General features: G+C 36.9%; 1 protein-coding gene across 3 annotated transcripts in view; it reads left to right on the forward strand.

The window, feature by feature from the left end:
* LOC128555190 (uncharacterized) overlaps positions 1-26,632 on the forward strand; it is a 41,825-nt gene extending 15,193 nt beyond the window's left edge. For all 3 annotated transcript variants that reach the window (XM_053536793.1, XM_053536794.1, XM_053536795.1), the window contains exons 6-11: positions 4,108-4,252; positions 6,194-6,311; positions 10,759-10,860; positions 12,973-13,077; positions 17,356-17,521; positions 23,509-26,632. In XM_053536793.1, coding sequence (XP_053392768.1) covers positions 4,108-4,252; positions 6,194-6,311; positions 10,759-10,860; positions 12,973-13,077; positions 17,356-17,521; positions 23,509-23,629 — 757 coding nt within the window. In that variant the 3' untranslated portion in view covers positions 23,630-26,632. The remainder of the gene's footprint in view (positions 1-4,107; positions 4,253-6,193; positions 6,312-10,758; positions 10,861-12,972; positions 13,078-17,355; positions 17,522-23,508) is intronic.
* Positions 26,633-27,914: the final 1,282 nt, after the last annotated feature.

Genomic DNA, 27,914 nt, shown 5'->3' on the forward strand with positions numbered 1-27,914 from the left:
TTGATAAACATTTCAATCCAAAGAAAAATGTTATACATGAACGTGCGAAATTTCATTCAAGACGACAAAATCAAGGAGAGACCATTGAGTCATTCATACGAACACTTTACGAATTGTCTGAAAATTGTGCATTTCCAGGAGACACCAAAAATGAGCAAATAAGGGACAAAATTGTGATTGGAATATTAGATACAAATTTATTTGAGAAAATGCAATTAGAATCAGAACTCACACTTGAAAAGGCAGTTCAAATGGCTAGACAAAGTGAAATCTTAAAATGACAGGTCAAAGCTCAGCACGATAAAGAGCGAGGGTCAGTGGACGAGGTCAGCCGCGGAGCCAGACCAAAACAGCCTATGGGAGAATATTGGGTGCCGAAGCAAAATCCAACAAAAAAGAAACAACATAGGACACCAATGCCTAAAGGACAAAAACAATGTACTAGGTGTAACCAGACGCATATTCAATACTGTTCAGACGCATATTCAATGAAAATGCCCCGCAAAAGGGAAAAACTGTCTCAAATGTGGAAAGATGGATCATTTCTCTGTGTGCTGCAGAACTAAAACACTAAATGAACTCGCAGAAGAAAGTTATTATCTGGGAACAATAGAAACAGGAGATGGTCAATGGAGAGTCAAACAAAAGATGAGACATTTGTTAGTCTGTTTTAAGATAGACACTGGGGCTGATGTTACGGTGATACCTGAAACTGTATACTTATCTCTAGGGAGTCCAAAATTAAAGAAAACAAACAAAAACCTATTTGATCCTGGAAATAAGAAATTGAATGTCTTAGGTTCTTTTACCGAAACGTTATCAAGCCAAAACAAGTACTCAGTAGAAGAAATATATGTCGTGCGTGGCATTGATTGTAGTCTGTTGGATATACCTGCAATTATCGGTTTGAATTTGGTCAAGCTTAACATTGATGAAGTTACTTCGGTAGATTCTGTTAAGCACACCCATCCTAGATTGTTTAGGGAGCTAGGACAGCTAGATGGAGAATACCGTATTGCTCTAGCGGTACCGCGGCGCGTACCTATTTCATTGCTTCCAAAAGTGAAAGCTGAACTTGAAAGAATGGAAAAGTCAGGTGTCATTTTCAAGGTCGATCAAAGCACTGACTGGTGTGCAGGCATAGTCTGTGTGCCAAAAAGCAATTCTAACGTTCGAATATGCGTTGATCTTACCCAGTTGAATAAAAACGTACGCCATGAAAATTATCCCTTACCCATTATAAATCAAAGTTTGGGGCGGATGGCGGGTGCAAAGTATTTCAGCAAGCTAGACGCCAATAGCGGGTTTTGGCAAATAAATCTTGCACCAGAGAGTCAGTTACTCACAACATTCGTAACGCCGTTTGGTAGGTTCGTATTTAAACGACTGCCTATGGGGCTTAGCAGCAGTTCTGAATATTTTCAGAAGCGAATGTCGCAAATCCTTGAAGGCATAGACGGTGTTTTATGCCAGACTGACGATGTTCTAGTTTATGGACGGACAAGTGAAGAGCATGACTCGAGACTAGACACTGTCTTAACTAGGCTAGAACAAGCAAACTTGACTCTTAACCAAGACAAGTGTGTATTCAAGAAAACTCAGGTAAAGTTTGTTGGACATATGGTTGGCCAAGATGGCATAGCTGTAAACCCTGACAAAGTCAAGGCTATTAGGGACTTGGCACCTCCTAAGGATGTGCACAGTGTTCGAAGTTTCATGGCATGGTCACACAGCTAGGAAAGTTTTCCCCACTTCTAGCTGAGTATCTAAAGCCAGTTAAAGATTTGCTGAGTAGTTAAAATCAATTTTACTGGGGTAGTGACCAACAGGAAGCATTTGATAAGATAAAGTGTATTTTGACAGAAACTCCTGTTCTTGCACTGTATGACCCAAACAGAGAGACTACTGTTATGACGGACAGATCCAATTACGCAATTGGTTGTGTACTGCTCCAGAAATAAGAACGGGAAATCCAAGCCAGTTTCATATGCTTCAAGGGCTTTAACTCCAACAGAACAAAGGTATTCAACCATAGAGAAAGAAGCTCTAGGGGTCACATATGGATGTGAAAAGCATAAGGACTTCTTAATAGGGAAATCCTTCACTATAGTTACTGACCACAAACCATTAGTACCACTTTTGGGACAAAAGGACTTGAGTGAATTACCAGTACGAATACAACGTTTCAGACTGAGACTCATGCAATTTTCGTACACAATTTCACATATGCCTGGTAAAGAGTTAATCATACCTGACCTACTTAGTAGACATCCAACGTGTGACAGTTTGACATTTAAAGATAGGCAAAACTGCACTGAAACTGAAATGTATGTTGATTTAGTACTTAAAAGTTTGACAGCCACAGACAAAAGGCTGCAGGAAATAAGGTCAAAGCAAATGTCAGACTATGTCTGTCAAAAATTAATTGAATTTACTCAAAATGGGTGGCCTAAATCATAGTCATGTGAAATTTCAAAATTATATTGGAAATTTCAAGGTGAAATTACTGTAAACAATGGGTTGTTGATGAGAAATGACAGGCTTATTATTCCATCTGAGTTGAAAACAGATATTTTGGCTAGGTTACATGAAGCCCACCAAGGGATCAATAAATGTAGATCAAGGGCAAAAGAATCTGTTTGGTGGCTGGGAATAAGCAAAGACGTTGAAAATCTTGTTAAAGGGTGTGATACTTGCGCTAAAATGCAAAACGAAAAAAGAGAGCCATTGATTGCTACACCTTTTCCGGACAGGTGTTGGTCTAAGTTGGGTTCAGATTTGTTTCACTGGCACGGTTGCACATATTTGCTGGTGATAGATTATTATTCTCGCTACATTGAAATAGCTAAACTCAATTCACTGTCGTCTGCAACTGTTGTTGCGCGTCTCAAATCAGTCTTGTCACGTCATGGACTATGCGACACTATAGTCACAGACGGAGGTCCGCAATATGCTTCGGATACTTTCAGCAAGTTTTGTGCTGATTACGGTATCGAGCACATAACTTCAAGTCCGAGGTACCCTATGGGTAATTCAGAAGCTGAACGTGCCGTACAGACTTCAAACGTCTGCTGAACGCGTGTGATGATCCATATCTCACTTTGTTGACATATCGGGCTACTCCGTTGCAAATGGGCTTTCGCCAAGTCAATTGTTATTCGGGCGTCAGATTTAAACTACACTCCTTCAAGCGCCACAAAAGGTTGATCCGAAACTGGTAAATTTTAGAGAGATACAGCAGAAAGAAAAGAATTACCGTAGTTACTCAAAAGAAAATTACGACAGGTCTAGATGCACTCAGTACCTTCCTCCACTGAAGCAAGGGGATGGGGTATTTGTGAAAGACATGAATATTGAGGGTAAAATAATAAAAGAAGATTCACGACCGAGATCATTTGTTGTAGAAACTCCTAAAAGTACTATTTCAAGAAATCGTAGGCATTTAGTTAAACTGAACAAAACAGTAAGCTTTGACAAGGAAATTGATATCCCATGCCAGTCACCAGTGTCTAACGAACAAGCAGACTCGCAACTGTCTCCTAATCAAAATGCTGCAAGTTCAAACAGTGTTGTTACAAGGTCTGGGAGAATTTCCAAACCGCCAGATCGTTTAAACTTGTAATTATTCTAGGCAGTTTACAATTATGTGTAAATTGATTTAATTTAGCTTAGGTTAGCAATAACAACAGAATGTACGATATAACATTTCAATTATGTTTTAGTGCATAACACCACCATGATGTTACAGACAAACCTCGAGTTAAAGATCAACAGTAACTTTCAGACTTTGGAAAAGGGGTGTTGTGTAACTGAATTATATACATACTAAGGGACACAACAATGCTGTATCAGCAACACTATTAGGACATTGAGTTATTGTTACTGTGTTATATAATAGGCATGTTTCATTGTCAAGTATCCAGTATTGTCGTTGTGCTTGTATCATGTAGATTAAAATGTATTAACCTTTGAGAGTGTTATTCGTATTGGGTCTCGAACCCTAACTTGGTTTATCCTGACAAGTAAATGACATAACAACTTGCAGTAAATGAACTTCTGAATTTTGTATTGACTGCATATCTACTGCTGTTGTTTTCTCTTTTGAAGCTCTACCCTCAGTGTTCCCAACAAGTTAAAGAAGTTGCTGTACCAGAATAGAAAATTACGCCAGAAACTGTACACTCAGAATGTCACGCAGAAAGTCAACTCTCCTCGGGCATCCGCGGAATTTCCAGAACATCTTCAGAACACTGTAGGTCATATTGTCATTGGTACTAATACACATCGTTTATGGGGTAAACATTTTAGATTTGTTACAAGTTGCATACAGGACTTGTTTCCTTTTGGCACTTGCAAAGTTTTGTGAGTACAATGAATTTTAACTCTCAGAATTTAAACTTAACTTACACTAACAATATTTAGCTCTACTATTCAGAGAATAGGGGTGCTATCCTACTTGCCCCAGCATGGGCGTGAGCTTTTTCAGCAACCTTTGTTTTTCTTTGTTACTAATGCTTACTATTACTGTAACTTCACATTAACATTGTTCAACATGCAAACAAAGTATGTCCATTATACCCAATTTTTTTATTTTGTTGGGTTTAACATCGCACCGAGTGACAGACACAATTATAAGTCATATGGTGACTTTCCGGCTTCTGTGGTTGAGGAAGACCCCATGTGCCCTTCCGTGCATTATTTCATCACAAGCGGGCACCTGGGTAGAACCACCAACCTTCCGTAAGCCAGCTGGATGGCTCAACGCCCCAAGTGAGGCTCAAACCCACATCGATGAGGGGCAAGGGATTTGAAGCCAGTGACCTTAACTACTCGGCCATGGAGGCCCCCATTATATCCAAGGTCAAGGTCACCAAGGTGTTACACTTAGGTTATTTTTAAGGTTTAAGTTTTTCTGTCATATCTTTGTTACTATTGCTTATATCTTACTGTAAGTTCACATAAACATTGTCCAGCATACAAACAATATATGTGCAGGGGCTTGGCCATTATACCAAAGGTCAAGGTCACCAAGGTGTTATACTTAGTTTATTCTTAAGGTTAATATTTTTCGGCAACATTTGTTATAAAGCTTTTTTTTGGCAATCTTCACTTTCTGGAAATAACTTTAGTACAATATAAGATAATGACTTGAAACCTAATATGTATCTTTATCATCATCATCATCATCATCATTCTGCATGTGTGGTAACAATCCCCATATATCTTCAGTTTGCACACAAGATTTGCATTTTCTGAAAGAATATTGTAAGTGTTGAATAAGAATTAATGGAAAAATACGGAGGTGGGTCACATTTTATGCAGGAGAAATATTTTCATTAAAAAAAACCTGCAAAATTAGCTAAAATTTAGATCTGAAATAGTAATTTTGTTTATGACCTAAGTTTACATGACAAATTCTGTAATGCTACACTATCATTATGAAAATGCTTCCTAAATATCAAGCATAGATCAGTTATGAAAATGAGGAATAAGCCCAAAGATTAAAAAACTGAGTACTATTTGAATCAGCCATTGTGCGACTACCATTTTTTACGCCATTTTTAACTTGATTATTGAAAGAATAGATAAATCTGTTGCACTCTCCCATTTATTGGCATCAGCTTTGGCATCCTAATTTGGTTAAGTTTTGTATGTAAGCTATCTCAGTAACCACCCGGGAAATGATTGATGCTTCACATGTATGCTCATTTACTGTGATAAACTGACTTGCAGTATGCAGATTCCGTAACAATATTTTGCTTCTTTTTTTTTTTTTTTAATATAAATATGATGAGCTGACCTGCATTCTTCAGGTTCCATAACTCAGTCTTAAATTTGAACAAAATTGTGCCACTTTTTACGCTCCCACATACGGGGGCATATAGCATTGCTGCTGTACATCTGTCTATATGTGCATTCCAAAATCTTGTGGGTCCAACTCCTCCCGTACTATAGGCCAGGTCGTCGATGAAACTCTATAAATTGTTAAAATCCATCTTGATTTATTAGAACAAAACAAAATCATTCATGTAATTTATCTGTCTTTGACTTTGGTCATACATGTTTTATAACATGATGATTTTATTATTTATAAAAAAAAACATGTACCAAAAATCTGTTACAGAAAGCCAGTAAATTAGATTATATGTTTATCATTTATCAAGTTTCTCAACATTTATACATGTATACACAGTCTGGTGATGAGGATGCTCAACTTACACAGCTTCAAGCTAAACAAGCCCAGCATATTACACAAACATATACCAGTCTCTTACACATGTTGGACAGTTTACATATGGAACATTTATCAGGTATATAGAATTGTTTTGTTATTTTCCTACCATTTCTTTTATGTTATGTATCTAATATTTTAACAATTTACATTGGCAGCCACTTCCATATTTATTGGTATTTGCATGAATAGGAAATCTGAAAATTGTCTTTAGCTAAATAGAGATATCTTTTATATCAACATTAACAAGTATATTTATGTCCCTCTTTGAAGAAGAGTTGGTGCATTGATTTTCCTCATGTTGGTTAGTCTGTTGGTAGATACCAGTTTCCGATCAATAACTGGAGAATGCTATAGCCAACAGTAGCCAAACTTTATAGAATGATTACCAATGGTTAGAAAAGGACCCTTTTGTCTTGAATGTCAGTAGCTTAAAAGTCGCCAGAAGACAGTTCCTACTAGAACCTCTAGTGGTTAGACTGCATAGGATGATTGTGGTGAGACAATGGCCCTTATTGTTTGGGAATAGATTAAAAGTCAGTCACTGGCCTTGAAACTGAAAACAGTTTCTGATCAGATACAAGCCCGCCCTCTTAGCTCAGTAGGGAGAGCGTTGGTCTATGGATCACGGGGTTGCGAGTTCAATCCCCGGGCGGGGTGTATGTTCTCCGTGACGATTTGATAAAAGACATTGTGTCTGACATCATTCGTCCTCCACCTCTGATAATTCATGTGGGGAAGTTGGCAGTAACTTGCGGCGAACAGGTTTGTACTGGTACAGAATCCAGGTAACTGTCCGCCATTATATGAAATACTGTTGAAAAACGGCGATTAAACCAAAAACAAACAAACAAACAAACAAAATGATCAGATACTTGAGAATGCTTTGGCTGCAATGGAAAACTTCATAGGATTACTGCCAGTGGTCAGCAGATGCTTCCTATTTTAGATTTGAATGTCTATGGTAAAAAGCACAACAGTGAAGTGAGTAAAAGTGGTGAATGCTTGGGCTAATAGTTCTCATACTTCTTAGGACAATAGCCTGTGGTCATTTGAAGACCCTTGTTGTTTCATGGTCAGTAGGTTAAAGTTTTGGGTTATGGATTAACAATGAAATTCAGCCAAGCACCTTCATACTTCATACTCATAGTTTGATTTATATGGCCAGAAGATGATCCCTACTGGCTAGCGTCCTACAACCGGACACTTTTGTAATATTTTTCAAGATAACTCGGGGGAAATAGATGCATCTAATGCTTGAAATTTCATGTGAACAAAGCTAGGTTCTTCTCCCAACTAAAGAGCTATTTGTTTACTTCTAAATTTAGGTCAAGTACTTTTTCGAGACCTGAACTAAGGGTCACCGAATCACGTTGTTTTAAGGTCTAACAGTAACATGTTTCAGGACCATATATGGACATTGACACTTTATTAATCCCCCGCCGTGGCGGAGGGATTATAGGAATGGTCTGCGTCCGTCCTTCCGTCCGTCCATCCTTCCGTCTGTAACAAAATCGTGTCCGCTCCATATCTCCTAAACCCCTTGAAGGATTTTCATGAAACTTGGGTCAAATGATCACCTCATCAAGACGATGTGCAGAACCCAGGAGTCAGACTTGTCGGTTCAAGGTCAAGGTCACAACTCAAGGTCAAAGGTTTGAGCCTGCCATTTTGTGTCCGCTCTATATCTCCTAAACCACTTGAAGGAATTTTATAAAACTGGGGTCAAATGATCACCTCATCAAGATGATGTGCAGAACCCATGAGTCAGCCATGCCAGCTCAAGGTCAAGGTCACAACTTAAGGTCAAAGGTTTGAGCCTTCCATTTTGTGTCTGCTCTATATCTCTTAAACCCCTTGAAGGAATTTTATAAAACTTGGGTCAAATAATCACCTCATCAAGACGATGTGCAGAACCCATGAGTCAGTCATCCTGGCTCAAGGTCAAGGTCCCAACATAGGGTCAAACGTTTGAGCCTTCCATTTTGTGTCCGCTCTATATCTCCTAAACCCCTTGAAGGATTTTCATCAAACTTGGGTCAAACGATCACCTCATCAAGGCGATGTGCAGAACTTATGAGTCAGCCATGTCGGCTCAAGGTCAAGGTCACAACTGAAGGTCAAAGGTTTGAGCTTTCCATTTCTTGTCCGCTCTATATCTCCTAAACCCCTTGAAGGAATTTTATAAAACTTGGGTCAAATGATCATCTCATCAAGACGATGTGCAGAACCCATGAGTCAGCTATGTCGGCTCAAGGTCAAGGTCACAACTCAAGGTCAAAAGTTTGAGCCTTCCATTTTGTGTCCGCTCTATATCTCTTAAACCCCTTGAACGAATTTTATAAAACTTGGGTCAAACGATCACCTCACCAAGGCGATGTGCAGAACTTATGAGTCAGCCATGTCGGCTCAAGGTCAAGGTCACAACTGAAGGTCAAAGGTTTGAGCCTTCCAATTCTTGTCCGCTGTATATCTCCTAAACACCTTGAAGGAATTTTATAAAACTTGGGTCAAATGATCATCTCATCAAGACGATGTGCAGAACCCATGAGTCAGCCATGCCGGCTCAAGGTGAAGGTCACAACTCAAGGTCAAAAGTTTGAGCCTTCCATTTTGTGTCCGCTCTATATCTCTTAAACCCCTTGAAGGAATTTTATAAAACTTGGGTCAAATGATCACCTCATCAAGACGATGTGCAGAACCCATGAGTCAGTCATCCCGGCTCAAGGTCAAGGTCACAACTTAGGGTCAAAGGTTTGAGCCTTCTATTTTGTGTCCGCTCTATATCTCCTAAACCCTTGAAGGATTTTCATCAAACTTGGGTCAAATGATCACCTCATCAAGGCGATGTGCAGAACTTATGAGTCAGCCATGTTGGCTCAAGGTCAAGGTCACAACTGAAGGTCAAAGGTTTGAGCCTTCCATTTCGTGTTCGCTCTCCTAAACCCCTTGAAGGAATTTTATAAAACTTGGGTCAAATGATTACCTCATCAGAACGATGTGCAGAAATTATGAGTCAACCATGCCAGCTCAAGGTCAAGGTCACAACTAAGGGTCGAAGGTTTGAGCCTTCCATTTGGTGTCCACTCTGTATCTCCTTAACCCCTTGAAGGATTTTCATCAAACTTGGGTCAAATGATCACCTCATCAAGAACTCATGAGTCAGCCATGTCAACTCAAGGTCAAGGTCACAACTGAAGGTCAAAGGTTTCAGCTCTGTATCTCCTAAACCCCTTGAAGGATTTTCATGAAACTTTGGTCAAATGATCACCTCATCAAGACGTTGTGCAGAATTCATGAGTCAGCCATGTCAGTTCAAGGTCAAGGTCACAGCTAAAATCAAAGGTTTACCCTTTCACTATCCATAGCAGTGGCTGGGGATTTAGCTGTCTTTCAGACTGCTTTGTTGATTTTCATTTTACGTTCAATATTGAGTTGAACTTTATTTTCAACCTAGGGAAAATAGTCATACTGTGTCTGGGTCATAGAATTGTACGAATTACCTCTCTTGAATCGATGATTTAATCGTATCTCTACCGACTGAATCTTCTAAAATTTCACTTTTCAGAGGAAATATTTTGATATGAAAATGTGTTTTAGGGTGTATTAAAATCATGCACTAAATTATCAAAGCTGTATTTCCCTGGTTTAAGTGTTTACTAAACATCTTGTCTGCTTAACTCAAATTTGCATGGGGCCTTTAGATTTAATGGCGGGACTTCACGGAAATATTGCGCATGCACATCGAGCAACTACTGACTTCTCCCGACATGTAAACATGCTTCATAAGTGCAGACAAAATGAAATGTAGCATTTATTATAAAATACTTAAACTTAACCTTTGTAACTTCGATGTGTTGTTGAAAATCAAGCATTCATTTGATCGTAAATAGATGAGCAAGGTTAAAGACCGAAATAAAGCATTTACAGAACTGTCCGGTTTGGTGGTCGTCCAGATTTGGTAGTCCCTAGCCAGCAGCTAGCAGTATTGTTACTAGGTCTAAAGTCAAGGTTGTAACGTACCTGAAACTGAAAACTACACAGACTGTTTTGGCCTAAGAAAAACATCATGGGATGTGTTTTATATTGAGCCCTTTTTCCTTTATGCATTTTCCGTACATTCGCATTAAACTAGTTTATTTGGCTATATTGGTATCACTCACATCTGGAAGTACCGGTATTCATTTCAATAATTTCAACCCACTGTGGGGAATGTAATGTCGGGCAACAAGAGTGATTGAAAAGCATTAAAAACAGTCTGCCTTGATGTTAATAATTTATAAAACTACTTCCCATTTTAAGCTTAATTTTTCATATTTTTCATTTTAGAATGACAGATATTACACCAATGAAGGGAATTCATCGTAGCTTGATACATTGATAGATTACAAACAAAAGAAGTAAAGAGCACAAGATCTACATTCGTAAATGAATAGTTATAATTATCTTGTACTTCATACTTTACCTTTATATATATTGTAATTGATTTTATATTGATTTATACATATGATAATCTTTTATTTCAGCTGATTCTGATCTGGCAGACATTTATTATTCCAAGAAAATGGTCGAGTATATCTTACTGTCCTTCCAAAAGATGGAACAGAACTTGCATACAACTGACTTCAGTAAGTGGCTTTACTTTGTACATAGCAGCTTGTTTAATGTCACCTACATGATGATCACAAAGTTTATATGTGTGTCTGCTTTTAGAAATCGTTTTCAGTTGAGAACTTTGACCTGCGTGAATGACATTGCATAAATGACTGCTATGTCAAAATGATATGTTGCTTGTAAGATACAGTCTTGCTAAAAGGTCAAGGTCACACTTGGAGGTCAAAGATTTAGTCTTTTAAGCTGAAAAGACCTTTACATAGATTGATATTTAAATAACTTAGCACAAGCATTTACAATAACAAGATGAGGTGTCCTATGGGGACTGAGACCTCTAGCTTAAAGAGCAAGGTAATATTTATAGATCAAAGATTTTTAGTCAATTTTCATGTCTGGTCAGTAAGTTTGTGTTGCAGGGATTGATAGTAAAATCACTTTGCATACACATTCATTATAGCATAGCAACATGCCTTTTGTAAGACTGAAGATTTTTATTGTTTTTGCATATACTGTAGAATCTGGTAAATAAGCGCATATTCGAGTATAAGCACATACCAAAAGTAAGCGCATACGGCCTTACCGTTATTCCGTATGGAATAATAAGCACATGTCATGCCCTTACCATAATTTTGTGTTGTAAGTAGGCGCATATCCGATTACTGGTAAACAAACAACAGATGCAGAAAAAAGACGTAATTAACGGTATTATACCGTGATAATTGTTTATCATAATTACAGGTGACAAATTTTCTTACCTGTTGAATAGCCGATAGGTGTTAAAAAATTATAACGTCTATTGTCAGATAAACGATAACTGTTTACAATAATCATGCTTTTCGAACAGAAAACGTTTTTAAGTAAATTAAAGTTAAAGTTTGAATACCAGAAAAGTTGTTTGCATTGTCATAACAGTTTGTCATTCTTTTGTAAATGTTTGAAAAGAGTATGGATAAAATGCTACAATCTTAGCGTTAAACAGTTATTGAATGGTCTGAGAGATTGACCATATTTTGCAAATTATGAAGTTCATTATGCTTTCATTATGGGTAAATACCGTGGGCCTATAGGAAGTAGTTCACTGTGCACGTCCTTGACAATGTTTTATTTTGTTGTTTTTTTCAACCAAGGTAAGCACTCGATATTCCTGATATATCAAAAATAGGCGCTCATGGCTTGTCTATAAGCGCATATCAAAAATAAGCGCATAGTTTTGGCTTAAGTATAAGCGCATATCAAAAATAGGCGCATAAAAGTGTCACTAAAATTATTATAAGCTTATACGCTTATTTACCAGATTTTACAGTATCCTGTGAAATCATTTAATGTTGTTTTTTTATGCCCCCGAAGGGAGGCATATAGTTTTTGAACCGTCTGTCCGTCTGTCGTCTGTCTGTCAGTCTGTCAGTCTGTCCGCAATTTTTGTGTCCGGTCCATATCTTTGTCATCGATGGATGGATTTTCAAATAACTTGGCATGAATGTGTACCACAGTAAGACGACGTGTCGCGCGCAAGACCCAGGTCCGTAGCTCAAAGGTCAAGGTCACACTTAGACATTAAAGGATAGTGCATTGATGGGCGTGTCCGGTCCATATCTTTGTCATTGATTGATGGATTTTCAAATAACTTGGCATGAATGTGTACCACAGTAAGACGACATGTCGCGCGCAAGACCCAGGTCCGTAGCTCAAAGGTCAAGGTCACACTTAGACGTTAAAGGTCATTTTTCATGATAGTGCATTGATGGGCGTGTCCGGTCCATATCTTTGTCATTCATGCATGGATTTTAAAATAACTACGCATGAATGTGTGGCACAGTTAGACGACGTGTCGCGCGCAAGACCCAGCTCCGTAGGTCAAAGGTCCTAAACTCTAACATCGGCCATAACTACTCATTCAAAGTGCCATCGGGGGCATATGTCATCCTATGGAGACAGCTCTTGTTTTGCCCAGAAGACCTATTTCTTTGGATTTTCAGTTATCAAAATACAATGTAGAAGAATGAGAACACTTTTGTTTTGTGGGATTTAGTTTTGTGGATTGACACAATAATGAAATCCATGAAAATTAGTCCCTTATGAATATAAACCATGAATTCACAGTGTTTTTCATGTGAGTGTCCTTTCAGGAAAGTTAGGGGCTGCGGTTATACATCGTGATGGTCCATCAATAAAGCTGCCTCTAGCAGAGCCCAGCAGTTTGTCAGTCTGGTATGGAAAATATACAGAAAAAGGTACATTTCATTATGTTTGGAATATTTTATTGGAATTAATCTTTGGATGCAAAGTGATGCAAATTCCTTCTCTGTGTTTGTCCTCTTTAAAACAAAATGTACCACACTACAAGAGCTGATCAAAAAACTGTCACATGAGCCATGAAATGTGTAGAGTGGAAAGAAAACAACAACAATCCATACCAAAGTACATTTTCAGCTCATCTGAATTTTTGAAAAAAAAAATGATGAGTTATTGTCATTACTTGATCCGCGCCAGAGTCGGCGTTGCCTGGTTAAGTTTTATGTTTAGGTCAGCTTTTCTCCTAAACTATCAAAGCTATTGCTTTAAAACTTGCAGCACTTGCTCACCATCAATAGCTGACTCTGTACTGCAAGAAATATAACTCCATCCTGCCTTTTGCAAGAATTATGGCCCTTTTTGGACTTAGAAAATATCAGATTTCTTGGTTAAGTTTTATGTTTTGGTCAATCTTTCTCCTGAACTATCAAAGCTATTGCTTTAAAACTTGCAACACTTGTTCACCATCAAAAGCAGACTCAGTACAGCAAGAAACATAACTCCATTTTGCTTTTTGCAAGAATTATGGCCCCTTTTGGACTTAGAAAATCAGATTTCTTGGTTAAGTTTTGTGTTTGGGTCAGCCTTTTTCCTGAACTATCAAAGCTATGGCTTTAAAACATGCAACACTTGTTCACCATCATAAGCTGACTCTGTACAGCAAGAAAAAGAACTCCATCCTGCTTTTTGCAAGAATTATGGCCCCTTTTCATATTAGAAAATATCAGATTTCATGGTTGTTTTGCGTTTAGGTCAACTTTTCTCCTTTACAGTCAAAGCTATTGCTTTAAAACTTGGAGCAGTTATTTGCCATTAAAAGCTGACTCCGCACAGCAAGTGTCATAACTCTTCATTGCTTTTTTGCAAGAATTATGGCCCTTTTTTGACTTAGAAAATATCAGATTTCTTGGTTAAGTTTTATGTTTTGGTCAATTTTTCTCCTGAACTATCAAAGCTATTGCTTTAAAACTTGCAACACTTGTTCACCATCAAAAACAGACTCAGTACAGCAAGAAACATAACTCCATTTTGCTTTTTGCAAGAATTATGGCCCCTTTTGGACTTAGAAAATCAGATTTCTTGGTTAAGTTTTGTGTTTGGGTCAGCCTTTTTCCTGAACTATCAAAGCTATGGCTTTAAAACATGCAACACTTGTTCACCATCATAAGCTGACTCTGTACAGCAAGAAAAAGAACTCCATCCTGCTTTTTGCAAGAATTATGGCCCCTTTTCATATTAGAAAATATCAGATTTCATGGTTGTTTTGCGTTTAGGTCAACTTTTCTCCTTTACAGTCAAAGCTATTGCTTTAAAACTTGGAGCAGTTATTTGCCATTAAAAGCTGACTCCGCACAGCAAGTGTCATAACTCTTCATTGCTTTTTTGCAAGAATTATGGCCCCTTTTGGACATAGAAAATCATGGGTATGACAATATTTCTGTTATACAGAGACAAAACATCAGATGAGCATCTGCATTTGCAAGGTGGTGCTCTTGTTCTGTTTGCAATACTTTTTGAAAATATCACATAAAATTGTTGCTTACTTACTGAGATAATGACTTGCAGAGAAAGCATGATACTGAAGATTGCCGCACCTCACTTAATATGTGATTGGTGTAAGAAATTGATATGTTTGTTAGTAAGCAATTTAAGCCATAGCACTACATACCAAACTTTAATATAAGAGCATGCCGCTATAGTTTTCACGGTTAACTGTTAAAAGGTGCTGCTACACATCATTATAATCTTATATTGTTACGTTAGCTTATGCATAGCCTACATGTTTAAAGTCAATCTCTGACACTGTATTAGGGAGTCGACTCTTTTGCTCAGTGGTCAGAGCATTGGACTAGTACCCAAGCAAGTTCGAATCCCGCCACAGGCAGTTGGGATTTGTCGTCATAAAATGCTATGCTCTTTGATATTTTACGCCCCAAAAGTCATAAGAATACCAGTAGGTGTGCTGTTTTGCTATCAACTTGTGATGGTGTTTGTTTGGTTTTTTAGCTCATCTGTCATATAGTGACAAGGTGAGCTTTTGTGATCACCCTTAGTCCGTCGTCTGTGCGTGCGGAAGTCCATGTGTCCGTCAACAATTTCTTGTCTGCACGATAGTGGTTTCTTTGTGCCCCCCCCCCCCCCCCCCCCCCCATAAGTTGTGGAGGCATATAGATTTGGTCTTGTCCATCCGTCCGTCCGTAGTTCGTGACGCCCCTAGCTCAAAAGTATTTGATATAAATTGATGCAACCTTGCATGAGTCTTTATCATGATATGAACTTGTGCACCTCCTATTTTTCGTCTGGCTCCGCCCCCTATTTTTAGCTCACCTGAGCTGCTCAGGTGAGTTTTTCTGATCACTCGATCTCTGTCGTCTGTCTGTCGTCTGTCAACATTTAGCTTGTGTATGCGATAGAGGCTGTATTTTTCAACTGATCTTCATGGAATTTAGTCAGAATGATAACCTTGGTGAAATCTAGGCTGAGTTTGAAAATGGGTCATCTGGGGTAAAAAACTAGGTCACTAGGTCAAATCAAGGAAAAACCTTGTGTATGCAATAGAGGCTCTATTTTTCAATTGATCTTCATGAATTTTTGTCAGAATGATTTCCTTGATGAAATCTAGGCCGAGTTCGAAAATGGGTCATCTGGGGTCAAAAACGAGGTCAATAGGTCAAATCAAAGAAAAACCTTGTGTATGTGCAGCTTCATATATGATTTGATTTTAACCAAACTTGCACACAACTTGTATCACCATAAGATCTCGATTCCTTTTTATACGCCGGAAGGGATGTGTTATGTTATTGCCTCGGTGTCCATCTGTCTGTCTGTTGGTTAGCAATTTCCCTTCTGCTTTGTAACACTTGAACCCCTTGAAGGATTTCAAAGAAACCTGACACAAATGTTCATGACGTGCAGAGCGTGTGTTTCGGATGGCTCACTTCAAGGTCAAAGTTACACTTAGGGGTCAGAGGTCATATGACTTTGTTTTGTGTGTATATTGCTCTGCATTTGTGTTGCATTGCAGTGCTCTTGTTTTTATTTGGTAGATCCTTCTTTTGTTCACTTACAATTATTTTTATGTCCCTGGCATCTACGGAGGCATATAGTGATCTTCCTGTCCGTCCGTGCCCGCGAAATGATGGTTAAGTGACTGCATAACGGTACTTTCTCTTTGATGTCATTCATTCCGTTCTGTATATGTGACCTTTTTTTTTTATGTGACTGTTAGAACAATAGAGAGAACAATGGGGGTGTCACATAAATACCATTTCGTTAGAACGTCCATTTGTCCGTCCGTACGAGGTTAACCAAATGGGACCGTTTCGTCTAGCATCAATACCCCTTACTAGAATGACTTGATACTAATGCAGATGTAACCTGTGAACATTCCTCATCTTCAGACATCACCTGACCTCAGTTTGACCTTGACCTCATTTTGGACTTAGGTTGCTTTATATAGGCCATCTCTTGGTTAACCAAATGGGACCGCTTCGTCTAGCATTTATACCGCTTACAAGAATGAATTGATACTAATACAGATGTAACCTGTGACCATTCCCTATCATCTTCCCTTTTATGTTACTATAAGTAGCTTATTTAGTAACTTTTTTATTATTGGCTGAAGGGAAAAACTGAGACCACTTTTCTGTAGTACAACATGGATGGTACCTCCAATTTTTAAGTGTATTTTGACATCTCTGTACCTTGTAAGAATTTTTTTTTCTTTTTGGTTAGATTTCTTCCCTTTGTTGTTTGACCTTCTTGTCCTTAAGTTCAATGATAACAGGCGAGCAATATAGGGCCATTATGGCCCTCTTGTTGTTTATGAAAGAAACACTTAGTTTTGCTTGAGCTGAATGTGGTCAGGGGTTATCTTTGAAGTTTTATGTATTTAAGACAAAAGAACTCAGAAAATAATACATATCCATGTAATCGTAATTGAATTAGCTGACATCTTAGTCAAATTTCTATAATAATTCAACAGTTAGTAAATGCGCAGTAAAAGAAGTGATATTTCTCAGGTTCAGCCCTCTTAATTATTTGACTAATGCAGTTTGAGTGTTGAACTTCTATCTGATAGTTAAGTGACAGACTTCTGTATGATGGTTGAGTGTCAGACTTTTATTTATGGCTAAGTGTTAAATTCTCCGCAAGATAAGGAGTATTTTATCCTTTTGCTGTAAAAGTACAAGCTTATACAGGTAACAATATTTCAGGAGGTCATTCTCGTGCGCCAGTGTATAGGTATGCGAGTTACGAGCAGCTACAGAGGTACATGGATACAGTATATCAAGTTCAGTTACTACAGTTACAGATTGATGTCATGGATACAGTTGCTAGGTTACTGTTACCATTACTACAGACTTTGGATCCTGACACAAGGTATATGCTTGTAGCATATTTGTACCCCACAAACAACAAAGTAGTAAGGGGTGGGGTATACTAGTTAGCTCATCTGATTTTTTGAAAAAAAATGATGAGTTATTGTCATCACTTGAGCGGTTGTCGGCGTCGGCGTCGGCGTCTGCGTCGGCGTTGCCTGGTTAAGTTTTATGTTTAGGTCAGCTTTTCTCCTAAACTATCAAAGCTATTGCTTTGAAACTTGGAATACTTGTTCACCATCATAACCTGACCCTGTTATAGCAAGAAACATAACTCCATCTTGCTTTTTGCAAGATTTATGGCCCCCTTTTTTACTTAGAAAAATATCAGATTTCTTGGTTAAGTTTTATGTTTAGGTCAACTTTTCTCCTAAACTATCAAAGCTATTGCTTTGAAACTTGGAATACTTGTTCACCATCATAAGCAGACCCTGTACATCAAGAAACATAACTCCATCTTACTTTTTGCAAGAATTATTGCCCCTTTTGGACTTAGAAAATCAGTTTTCTTGGTTAAGTTTTATGTTTAGGTCAGCTTTTATCCTAAACTATCAAAGCTATTCCTTTAAAACTTGCAACACTTGTTCACCATCATAAGCTGACCCTGTACAGCAAGAAACATAACTCCATCCTGCTTTTTGCAAGATTTATGGCCCCTTTTGGACTTAGAAAATATCAGATTTCTTGGTTAAGTTTTATGTTTAGGTCAACTTTTCTCCTAAACTATCAAAGCTATTGCTTTGAAACTTGGAATACTTATTCACCATCATAAGCAGACCCTGTACATCAAGAAACATAACTCCATCTTACTTTTTGCAAAGATTATTGCCCCTTTTGGACTTAGAAAATCAGTTTTCTTGGTTAAGTTTTATGTTTAGGTCAGCTTTTATCCTAAACTATCAAAGCTATTCCTTTAAAACTTGCAACACTTGTTCACCATCATAAGCTGACCCTGTACAGCAAGAAACATAACTCCATCCTGCTTTTTGCAAGATTTATGGCCCCTTTGGACTTAGAAAATATCAGATTTCTTGGTTAAGTTTTATGTTTAGGTCAACTTTTTCTCTTAAACTATCGAAGCTATTGCTTTAAAACTTGCAACTCTTGTTCACCATCATAAGCTGACCCTGTACAGCAAGCAACATAACTCCATCCTGCTTTTTGCAATAATTATTGCCCTTTTTGGACTTAGAAAAATCATTTTCTTGGTTGAATATTATGTTTAAGTCAACTTTTCTCATAAACTATCAAAGCTATTGCTTTAAAACTTGCAACAGTTTTTCACCATCATAAGTGGACACTGTACATCAAGAAACATAACTCTATCCTGCTTTTTGCAAGAGTGATGGCCCTTTTTAGACTTAGAAAATCATGGATAGGACAATATTTCTATTATACAAAAAAAATCAGATGAGCGTCAGCACCCGCAAGGCGGTGCTCTTGTTTTAAATTGTCTGTCCATTCATCCATCTGTCCATTTATTGGTAGACAAAATCTTGTGCGCACCAACTCTCCTCATCCTTTAGACAGTTTAATGAAACTTCACACAAGTGATCAGTAACAACAGTAGTTGTGCATGGTGCATGTAAGGTTCTGTCAGGAAAAAAAAAATTGAGGTCAAAAACTGTGTCACTGGGTCAAAGCATTGAAGAATATGGTTAATGATCTACCTGATTTACATAAAGTATGGTGAAAATGTTTGTATGTGAAATCTAGGCCAGATTAGTTACTAGGTTATCTGGGGTAAGAACTAAGTCTGATGAGCAATACTGGGCTTTCAGGGCCTTCTCTTTTTTCATTTTGGTTGGTTGCGACAGAGAGACAAGCTCTATTTTATTTTAGGCCATGATAATTTTTTAGGCAAGGAGACCTGATGAAATTTAAAGGTCCAATACTAAGGAAAGTGAACATTTTAATTTCCTTTAAAAAGCACAGAAACTATTTCATTTTATTGGAAAATGAAAGTTGGTATGTAGAAATTCGAAATAAATTGCAGTATATGTACAATTATTTTTAGCTCACCTGTCACAAAGTGACAAGGTGAGCTTTTGTGATCCCGCGGTGTCCGTCATCCGTCAGTCCGTCCGTCCGTAAACTTTTGCTTGTGACAACTCTAGAGGTCACATTTTTCATGGGATCTTTATGAAATTTGGTCAGAATGTTCACCTTGATGATATCTAGGTCAAGTTCGAAACTGGGTCACGTGCCGTTAAAAACTAGGTCAGTAGGTCTAAAAATAGAAAAACCTTGTGACCTCTCTAGAGGCCGTATATTTCACAAGATCTTCATGAAAATTGGTCAGAATGTTCACCTTGATGATATCTAGGTCAAGTTCGAAACTGGGTCACGTGCCTTCAAAAACTAGGTCAGTAGGTCTAAAAATAGAAAAACCTTGTGACCTCTCTAGAGGCCGTATATTTCACAAGATCTTCATGAAAATTGGTCAGAACGTTCACCTTGATGATATCTAGGTCAAGTTCGAAACTGGGTCATGTGGCTTCAAAAACTAGGTCAGTAGGTCAAATAATAGAAAAACCTTGTGACCTCTCTAAAGGCCATATTTTTCATGGGATCTGTATGAAAGTTGGTCTGAATGTTCATCTTGATGATATCTAGGTCAAGTTTGAAACTGGGTCACATGCTGTCAAAAACTAGGTCAGTAGGTCAAATAATAGAAAAACCTTCTGACCTCTGTAGAGGCCATATTTTTAATGGAATCTGCATGAAAATTGGTCAGAATGTTCATCTTGATGATATCTAGGTCAAGTTCGAAACTGGGTCAACTGCGGTCCAAAACTAGGTCATTAGGTCTAAAAATAGAAAATCCTTGTGACCTCCCTAGAGGACATATTTTTCAATGGATCTTCATGAAAATTGGTCAGAATGTTCACCTTGATGATATCTAAGTCAAATTTGAAACTGGGTCACGTGCGGTCAAAAACTAGGTCATTAGGTCAAATAATAGAAAAACCTTGTGACCTCTCTAGAGGCCATACTTGTGAATGGAACTCCATAAAAATTGGTCAGAATGTTCATCTTGATGATATCTAGGTCAAGTTTGAAAGTGGGTCACGTGCCATCAAAAAGTAGGTCAGTAGGTCAAATAATGAAAAAACGTTGTGACCTCTCTAGAGGCCATATTTTTCATGGGATCTGTATGAAAGTTAGTCTGAATGTTTATTTTGATGATATATAGGTCAAGTTTGAAACTGAGTCAACTGCGATCAAAAACTAGGTCAATAGGTCTAAAATTAGAAAAATCTTTTGACCTCTCTAGAGGCCATTTTTTTCAATGGATCTTCATGAAAATTGATCTGAATATTCGCCTTGATGATATCTAGGTCAGTTTCAAAACTGGGTCACGTGCGGTCAAAAACTAGGCCAGTAGGTATAAAAATAGAAAAACTTTGTGACCTCTCTAGAGGCCATATTTTTCATGAGATCTTCATGAAAATTAGTGAGAATGTTCACCTTGATGATATCTAGATAAAATTCAAAACAGGGTCACGTACCTTCGAAAACTAGGTCAATAGGTCAGATAATAGAAAAACCTTGTGACCTCTCTAGAAACCATATTTTTCAATGGATCTTCATGAAAATTGGTCAGAATTTTTATCTTGATTATATCTAGGTCAAGTTCAAAACTGGGTCACATGAGCTGAAAAACTAGGTCACTATGTCAAATAATAGAAAAAACGACGTCATACTCAAAACTGGGTCATGTGGGAAGAGGTGAGCAATTCAGGACCATCATGGTCCTCTTGTTCTATGAAGTATGAAGAAAGTTAAAAAGACCTGGGGGGTCATTCTGTCGATTCATTGAAATTTCAACATAATACACATACATTTCTTTGAGTTCCAAAGACCTTCTGTAAATTTTGACCTGCCAATCTTCATTATTTAGTGTCTTGCAGAAGTCTATGCACTGGCTATGAAAAAAATTGCCAACTGACTTTCCCTTAGTAATGGACCTTTAAATGACCATTTTTTTCCCCTTTACAATTCAAGGGTTTTATGAGATAATATCATTTATTTGCCTTACCTTTGTTTTATTAGCTGGACTATTCAAAGAATAGTCTAGTTGTTCTACTCACCTTGGCGTCAGCGTCACACCTCGGTTAAAGTTTTGTATGCAAGTACATATGGCTATCATTTAAAGGCATATAGCTTGAAACTTAGATTTATTTTTCTAGGTCCATTACTGACCGCATTGGGTCAAGTTCCATAACCCTGACATGTATTTTGGCCAAATTATGTTCCCTTTTGGACTTAGAAAATCCTGGTTAAGGTTTTACATGCAAGTTACCTGGTTAAAGTTTTACATGCAAGTTACTATCTCCAAAACTAATGTTGATATTAAATTGAAACTTCACATGTGTCTTCAGGGGATAAAACTAGGTGATAGCATCAAAAGCCATAACTCTGACATGCATTTTGGCCAAATTTTGTCCCCTTTTCGACTTACAAAATCCTGGTTAAAGATGTTAGCCAAGAACCATAACTCTGCTATTCATTTTGTCAGAATCATGGCCCTTTTTAGCTCGACTATTCGAAGAATAGGGGAGCTATCCTACTCTGCGTGAGCATTAGCGTGAGCGTGAGCGTCACACAAATGTTAAAGTTTGCGTACCACCCTAAATATTTTCAAAGTCCATTGAGATATTGCTTTCATATTTTGCATACTTGTTTAACATCATGACCCCAGTCTGTAAAAAGGAGGAGGCAACTCTATCAAGCATTTTGACTGAGTTATGGCCCCTTTTCGACTTAGAATAAATGTTAAAGTTTGCGTACCACCCCAAATATTTTCAAAGTCCATTGAGATATTGCTTTCATATTTTGCATACTTGTTTACCATCGTGACCCCAGACCGTAAAAATGAGGAGGCAACTCTATCAAGTATTTTGACTGAATTATGGCCCCTTTTCGACTTCAAATTCCATTGAGATATTGCTTTCATATTTTGCATACCTGTTTACCATCTTCATCCCAGTCTGAAAAAAGGAGGAGGCAACTCTATCAAGTATTTTGACTGAATTATGGCCCCTTTTTGACTTAGAATAAATGTTAAAGTTTACGTACCACCCTAAATATTTTCAAAGTCCATTGAGATATTGCTTTCATATTTTGCATACTTGTTTACCATCATGACCCCAGTCTGTAAAAAGGAGGAGGCAACTCTATCAAGCATTTTGACTGAATTATGGCCCCTTTTCGACTGAGAATATGCTTATTGTAATGTTAAAGTTTTACTCATTGCTTATATTATACTATCAAGCACTGAGAATAGTCGAGCTTGCTGTCCACTGACAGCTCTTGTTGTACTTAAAAAAATTGATTTTCTTGGTTAAATTTTTTGTTTAGTTCCACATTTTCTCAAAAACTATGAGCTACAGCTTTGAAACTTTGCACACTATTTTAACATCATTAGATGACTATGTAGGCCGAGAGCCATAACTCTGATATACATTTTGTTAGAATTATGGCATTTTTATAATTAGAAAATTTTAGTTTCTTGATTAAAATTTCTGTTTAGGTCACCTTTTCTCAAAAACTATAAGCTACAGCTTTGAAACTTTGCACATTTTGTTAATCATTATTAGGAGACTATGTAGATTAAGAACCATAACTGTAACTTGCATTTTATTAGAATTAGTCTCTTACTTATAGACAGTCTATACTGTAACTCTTTTCTTACATATTGTCAAGCTTTTGCAAACGAACGATGGCACCCGCAGCAGTGCTCTTGTTATGTATTTGCAATAATGTCTGAGCTCTAAAACTGAAAAATAAGTAAGTTTTTGTTGATTATATATTTTTTTCTTTTAATGTGCCATGTGCAGTTTTTGACAGATTGCTGTTTGTAATTAAATGTAAGAGAAATAACTGTACAAATTTTTGTACTTCTGATATACTCTACAATTTCAGACATAACTTGCTGAGTTTTTCTAAATTTTAACCATATTATTTTGAATATATGTGTTTCAGTGAGTTTGCTCAGGTATTGAGAGCTGGTTACTCATTGATGTCAGTCAACCGTAATCACATGCCAGTGGTTGTCATGGATACAATACAGGATGATTCAGCATTACACAATGAAGAAGATTGACAGTATGGGGTATAGTTCATAGCTAGTAGTGAATCTCAGGAAAAATTATAGATTTAATATATGTTTTGTACTAACAATCAGCAGTTTTGTTTTGGCAGTGTTAATTGTTCAATTAGTGTGGAATCATTAACTTTTGAAGGAACAGGATTTTGTTGTTTTCAAGACAAAATTCAACATGAACTAGATATAAGAAAATACTGTAATTTTACTTGTTCTTTGGGATTTATTTCCTACAAAGCCCACAGATTTAGTCACTCTAGAATGATAATGGTTTCACAATGTTTAGTTAAGATATTGTTCAGACATTTTGAAGTATTCTAGGAAGATGAATTTTTTCAAACTTTTTGGTTAAGCTGTTTTCCTATGATGCTTTAGCACTGTCAAATATCCATTAAAAAAATGCGAGAGGTGTTCAACTTACAACTGAACAGTATAAAATATGAATCTCTGAGAGTGATGCACTAGAATTTGGAAAAATATTCATATCACTGCTTTCATGTCTTGTTGATACACATATACTGTTACAAAAAATAAAAAATTGTAGGTGTGAAAATCCGTGATAAATTAGAGGGTATAGTGCTTGGACTTTCGAAGAGTTACCATCGGTATATCAAAAAAAATACTGAACATCCACAGGTGTAACAGTTTTTTGACTGGGTACTTATCATGAAATGGGGCCATTGTGCATTAAAGAGAAGTATTGGAATGAAAGAAAGCTACTGCAGCAGCACCTGTGTTTATTAAGTTCATCCTCTGTGTGATCCCAGAAATCAACTTGCTGATATCAAGACAGATGCCAGCCAAGGTGGATGACACTCAGAACTGCAAGGCTTATAAGCTCTACACTACAAATAAAGAAATGAAGAAGACTGTATAAGAAATCGTGCAATGGTATTTACAAAATTTTATTACTTCCAATAAAGCTATGTTTTACTTATGGTCCTATGTGGTTGTGTCACATAGATGTTGACAGTGAGGGTAATAAACAGAAGGTGGTTAAGTGTGATTCTTTGGCTGCAGGATTTTATAACTTCGATCACCTTGATCCTATAGAGGAAGGACAGATATTAGTAGAATTGATTAAGGAACTAGAGGAACTCTAAATTGTATATAGAGAAGGTACAGAATGGACATTGCACTACCATAAAATTAGGAAAGTCAGTGTTATAACACTTAAGGAAAGGAGTCTAAAGTATTTGGACACAGCCACACTGTATGGGGAATCAATGAGAGAGATGACTGCAGAAGTGCTCTGTAAAGACCTTAGAATGACTTAAAAAGTGTTATCAAGAACAAATGGAAAAACCTTGATTAATTAGCCATTAATTCACCGTTGCTGCCTCGTTTGTAGTATCTCAGAATACTATATCACAATTATGGATCACAAATGAAACATTTTCTATAATGAAATAATGGTCATTGAACATATATTTATTCTAGTGTTTTGTTCAAAAATAAGTTGAACACTTCTCATGTAAATTTGAAATAGATTAAGAAGATATGTTACAAGTTTGCATGATAAATGCTGTTAGTAATTGTCATATTGTTTGTTCCTATTCTGTGATATGTAAGTTTATATCCTAGGTAAGGTATAAGAGTAAGATTTTGTAGGTAATTGGCATAATTATGGAATTGTCCCCTGTCATCATTGAATGAAGAAAAATACATAAGTTAACATGTATATTTATTATTAATCTCTTCATTCTGTATAGGGGACAGTGCCATTATACTGCAATTTCATTCATTCATTCATTCATTCTGAGGTATACTGTATTTCAAACCAAGTACTTGGATTAAGCATTTTAGCTGCCTGCATATTGATAGTCACTGGACAAAAGCAACTTATTAAAGCCTTCTTAACTTTTAAGTGTTTTGTAAAACATTCTTCATTACAAAAGATTAATTGATATAATTATGTTTCTGTGTTTCTTTGTGGGATAGTTTTATCATAGTATAATTCTTTGTGATTTTGTCATTGCTGGGTGGGCCACATTAAAGGCTTACCTGTTTTAGATAGGGTTGCTTTTTCTGGAATACAGTCTAGTCTAAACAGAAAGTTTGTCTCCAATATAAACAGTTGATAAAAAAACCCAACTCAACCCTAGTAATTCATCTCTTTCTACTATGTCCTACTGTCTGTAATGGCCACAAGTTGTGATAAGAGAATTTCAAGAAAGTTACAGATACTTCTATAAATTGTCACTGTTAGAACAATGTTAACATACTTGTTAAAAACAATAGAAAAAGGTAGAAAAGAAATATAGAGTACATCTGTCTCATACAATGTGAAAGTATTACACTTACTGTAACCAGTGTTACAGTCTATGGGAAATTTGAAGTCATTGTGATAGATTTGAAGTAAATTTCACAAAGGATCTCATCTAAGTTGGTTAATTCCTGGTTGTTACTCTACTGTAGTTGGGCTTATCTAAAATGTTAAGAAAAACATATTTTTTGTATTCCCAGAATTACCTTGCAAAAAAAGGATAATAATAGTAAAATTAGTAGATGCTTTTAAATTCTAGTTTCATGGAGTCCCCAGGGGTCATTTTTATGGGGATGGGTGGTTTCATCAGTCGTGTAGATAGACTTTGTCCGTACAATTCACCACTTTGAGTTTCCATAGTCTAATTTTAGCATTGACGGAAATTCAGAATGAAGTGTCATTGTTTTATAACACCAAATAATTGTGTGAAATGATGTAGAAACTCGTTAAAAGTGTCCAAAATATGAATTCCCTAACACACAAAACACAACCAGGTATAACAGTTTCCGAAACCAGAGAAAGATAGAATTAAAGAGTAGTTCATTTCTCTTCAGTCAGTCATAACATGTACAATACTATTTATGAGGTATCAGCAGATTCGTTCTTTTTCTGTTTCTTTCTCCTGCATGCCACTTTGATTGGTCTCTTTGCTGTCTGCTTGAAATACCTTTTCCCAAGCTTTCACTATTAACTGAAACAGGTCCTCACACTTGCACTTGCAAGCCACCTCATGTAGTTCTCGGGTGTTCTTTATTTCTTAGCCTATCTTCCAAGTCTTTTTCTGTTTCAGACCACAACCTTTGCATTCTCTCTTCCAACTCTTGGAGGGCCTCGAGATTTCTATCTGTACTCAGATGATTCATCCCTGACGTCCTTTTCCACTAAGGAAAAAATACGACAAAATTCACAGTTTTAACAAATCAATCTTGAATAACTTGTCCTAGCCCTTACATGCTTGTAAGGGTTTGTCTGATAAAGCTGGAAAAGCAGAGAGTTCAACCAGTGTAGATAAGCATATGCTAGTTTCTACAGATAAAGCAGAGAAACTAGTTTGAGACAAGCTAGGTAAAGAAAAAAAATTGAGAGGATATTTGGAGCTACAAAGAGCTTTTTGGAATGGCAAATAACAAACAAGACATGCCCCTTTCCAAACTGTGGATGCAAATTTTCCTGCAAAGAACATGTACAGGACCTCTTTGTGACACAAACTTCTGAGAGACCTTTCAAATGTCATGACTGCTCGAAATGTTTCAAATGGAAATGAGACTTGACACATCATAGGAAGGACGTACATAATAAAGATAATAATAATAACTTTATTTAAAGAAGGTAACACATAAAGATATATAACAGTGTCAGAACATATTAAACATCTTAAGTTTCAATGTGGCCTTCTGTAATCTTAATAAAACAGTTGAACACACAAAAAGTAGATAAAAATGATTATCTAATTATAATATAAACAGAATTTGAATGATAAACATCTAGATACAACATTCACTCTTGACAAACATTCCATTTAATTAGAAAAAAAAATATGCCATCGTACAAACGTAACAACTCGTGTTGCATTTTTGAAAGTACACAAGGCAGGACCAACAGCTGTGCAAAATTTGCTTTTCTGATTCGGGATGAGACATAAATAGAATATTCTACTGCCGAAGTCAGGAAACTATCTCAATAGAGCATCAAAGAAAATTCCATTGAAAGCAGGAGAACGATATCTTTGCATGTCACAATGTATACCAGAAGCAATGGTTTTATAGCCTTCTTCCACTTGATTCAGTAAACATTGGAACTGCTCTGGACCCCGTGGACAGAATGATTAAGTTCAGCATATTATTACCGAGAGGTTTTCAATGAAGGCTACTTGAAGAGAATACAGCAAGCCAATTTCATACACGATCTTGTAAATTTTCCAGACAAGTAGGATGCAGAATTTTTCTCTCACACCAGAAATTTTAGGGGCAAAGATTTTGGGTTTCAACATGGTATTGAAACAACAAATAAATCTCAAAT

Source organism: Mercenaria mercenaria, chromosome 2 (genome assembly GCF_021730395.1).
Source record: "Mercenaria mercenaria strain notata chromosome 2, MADL_Memer_1, whole genome shotgun sequence".
Classification (NCBI taxonomy): domain Eukaryota; kingdom Metazoa; phylum Mollusca; class Bivalvia; order Venerida; family Veneridae; genus Mercenaria; species Mercenaria mercenaria.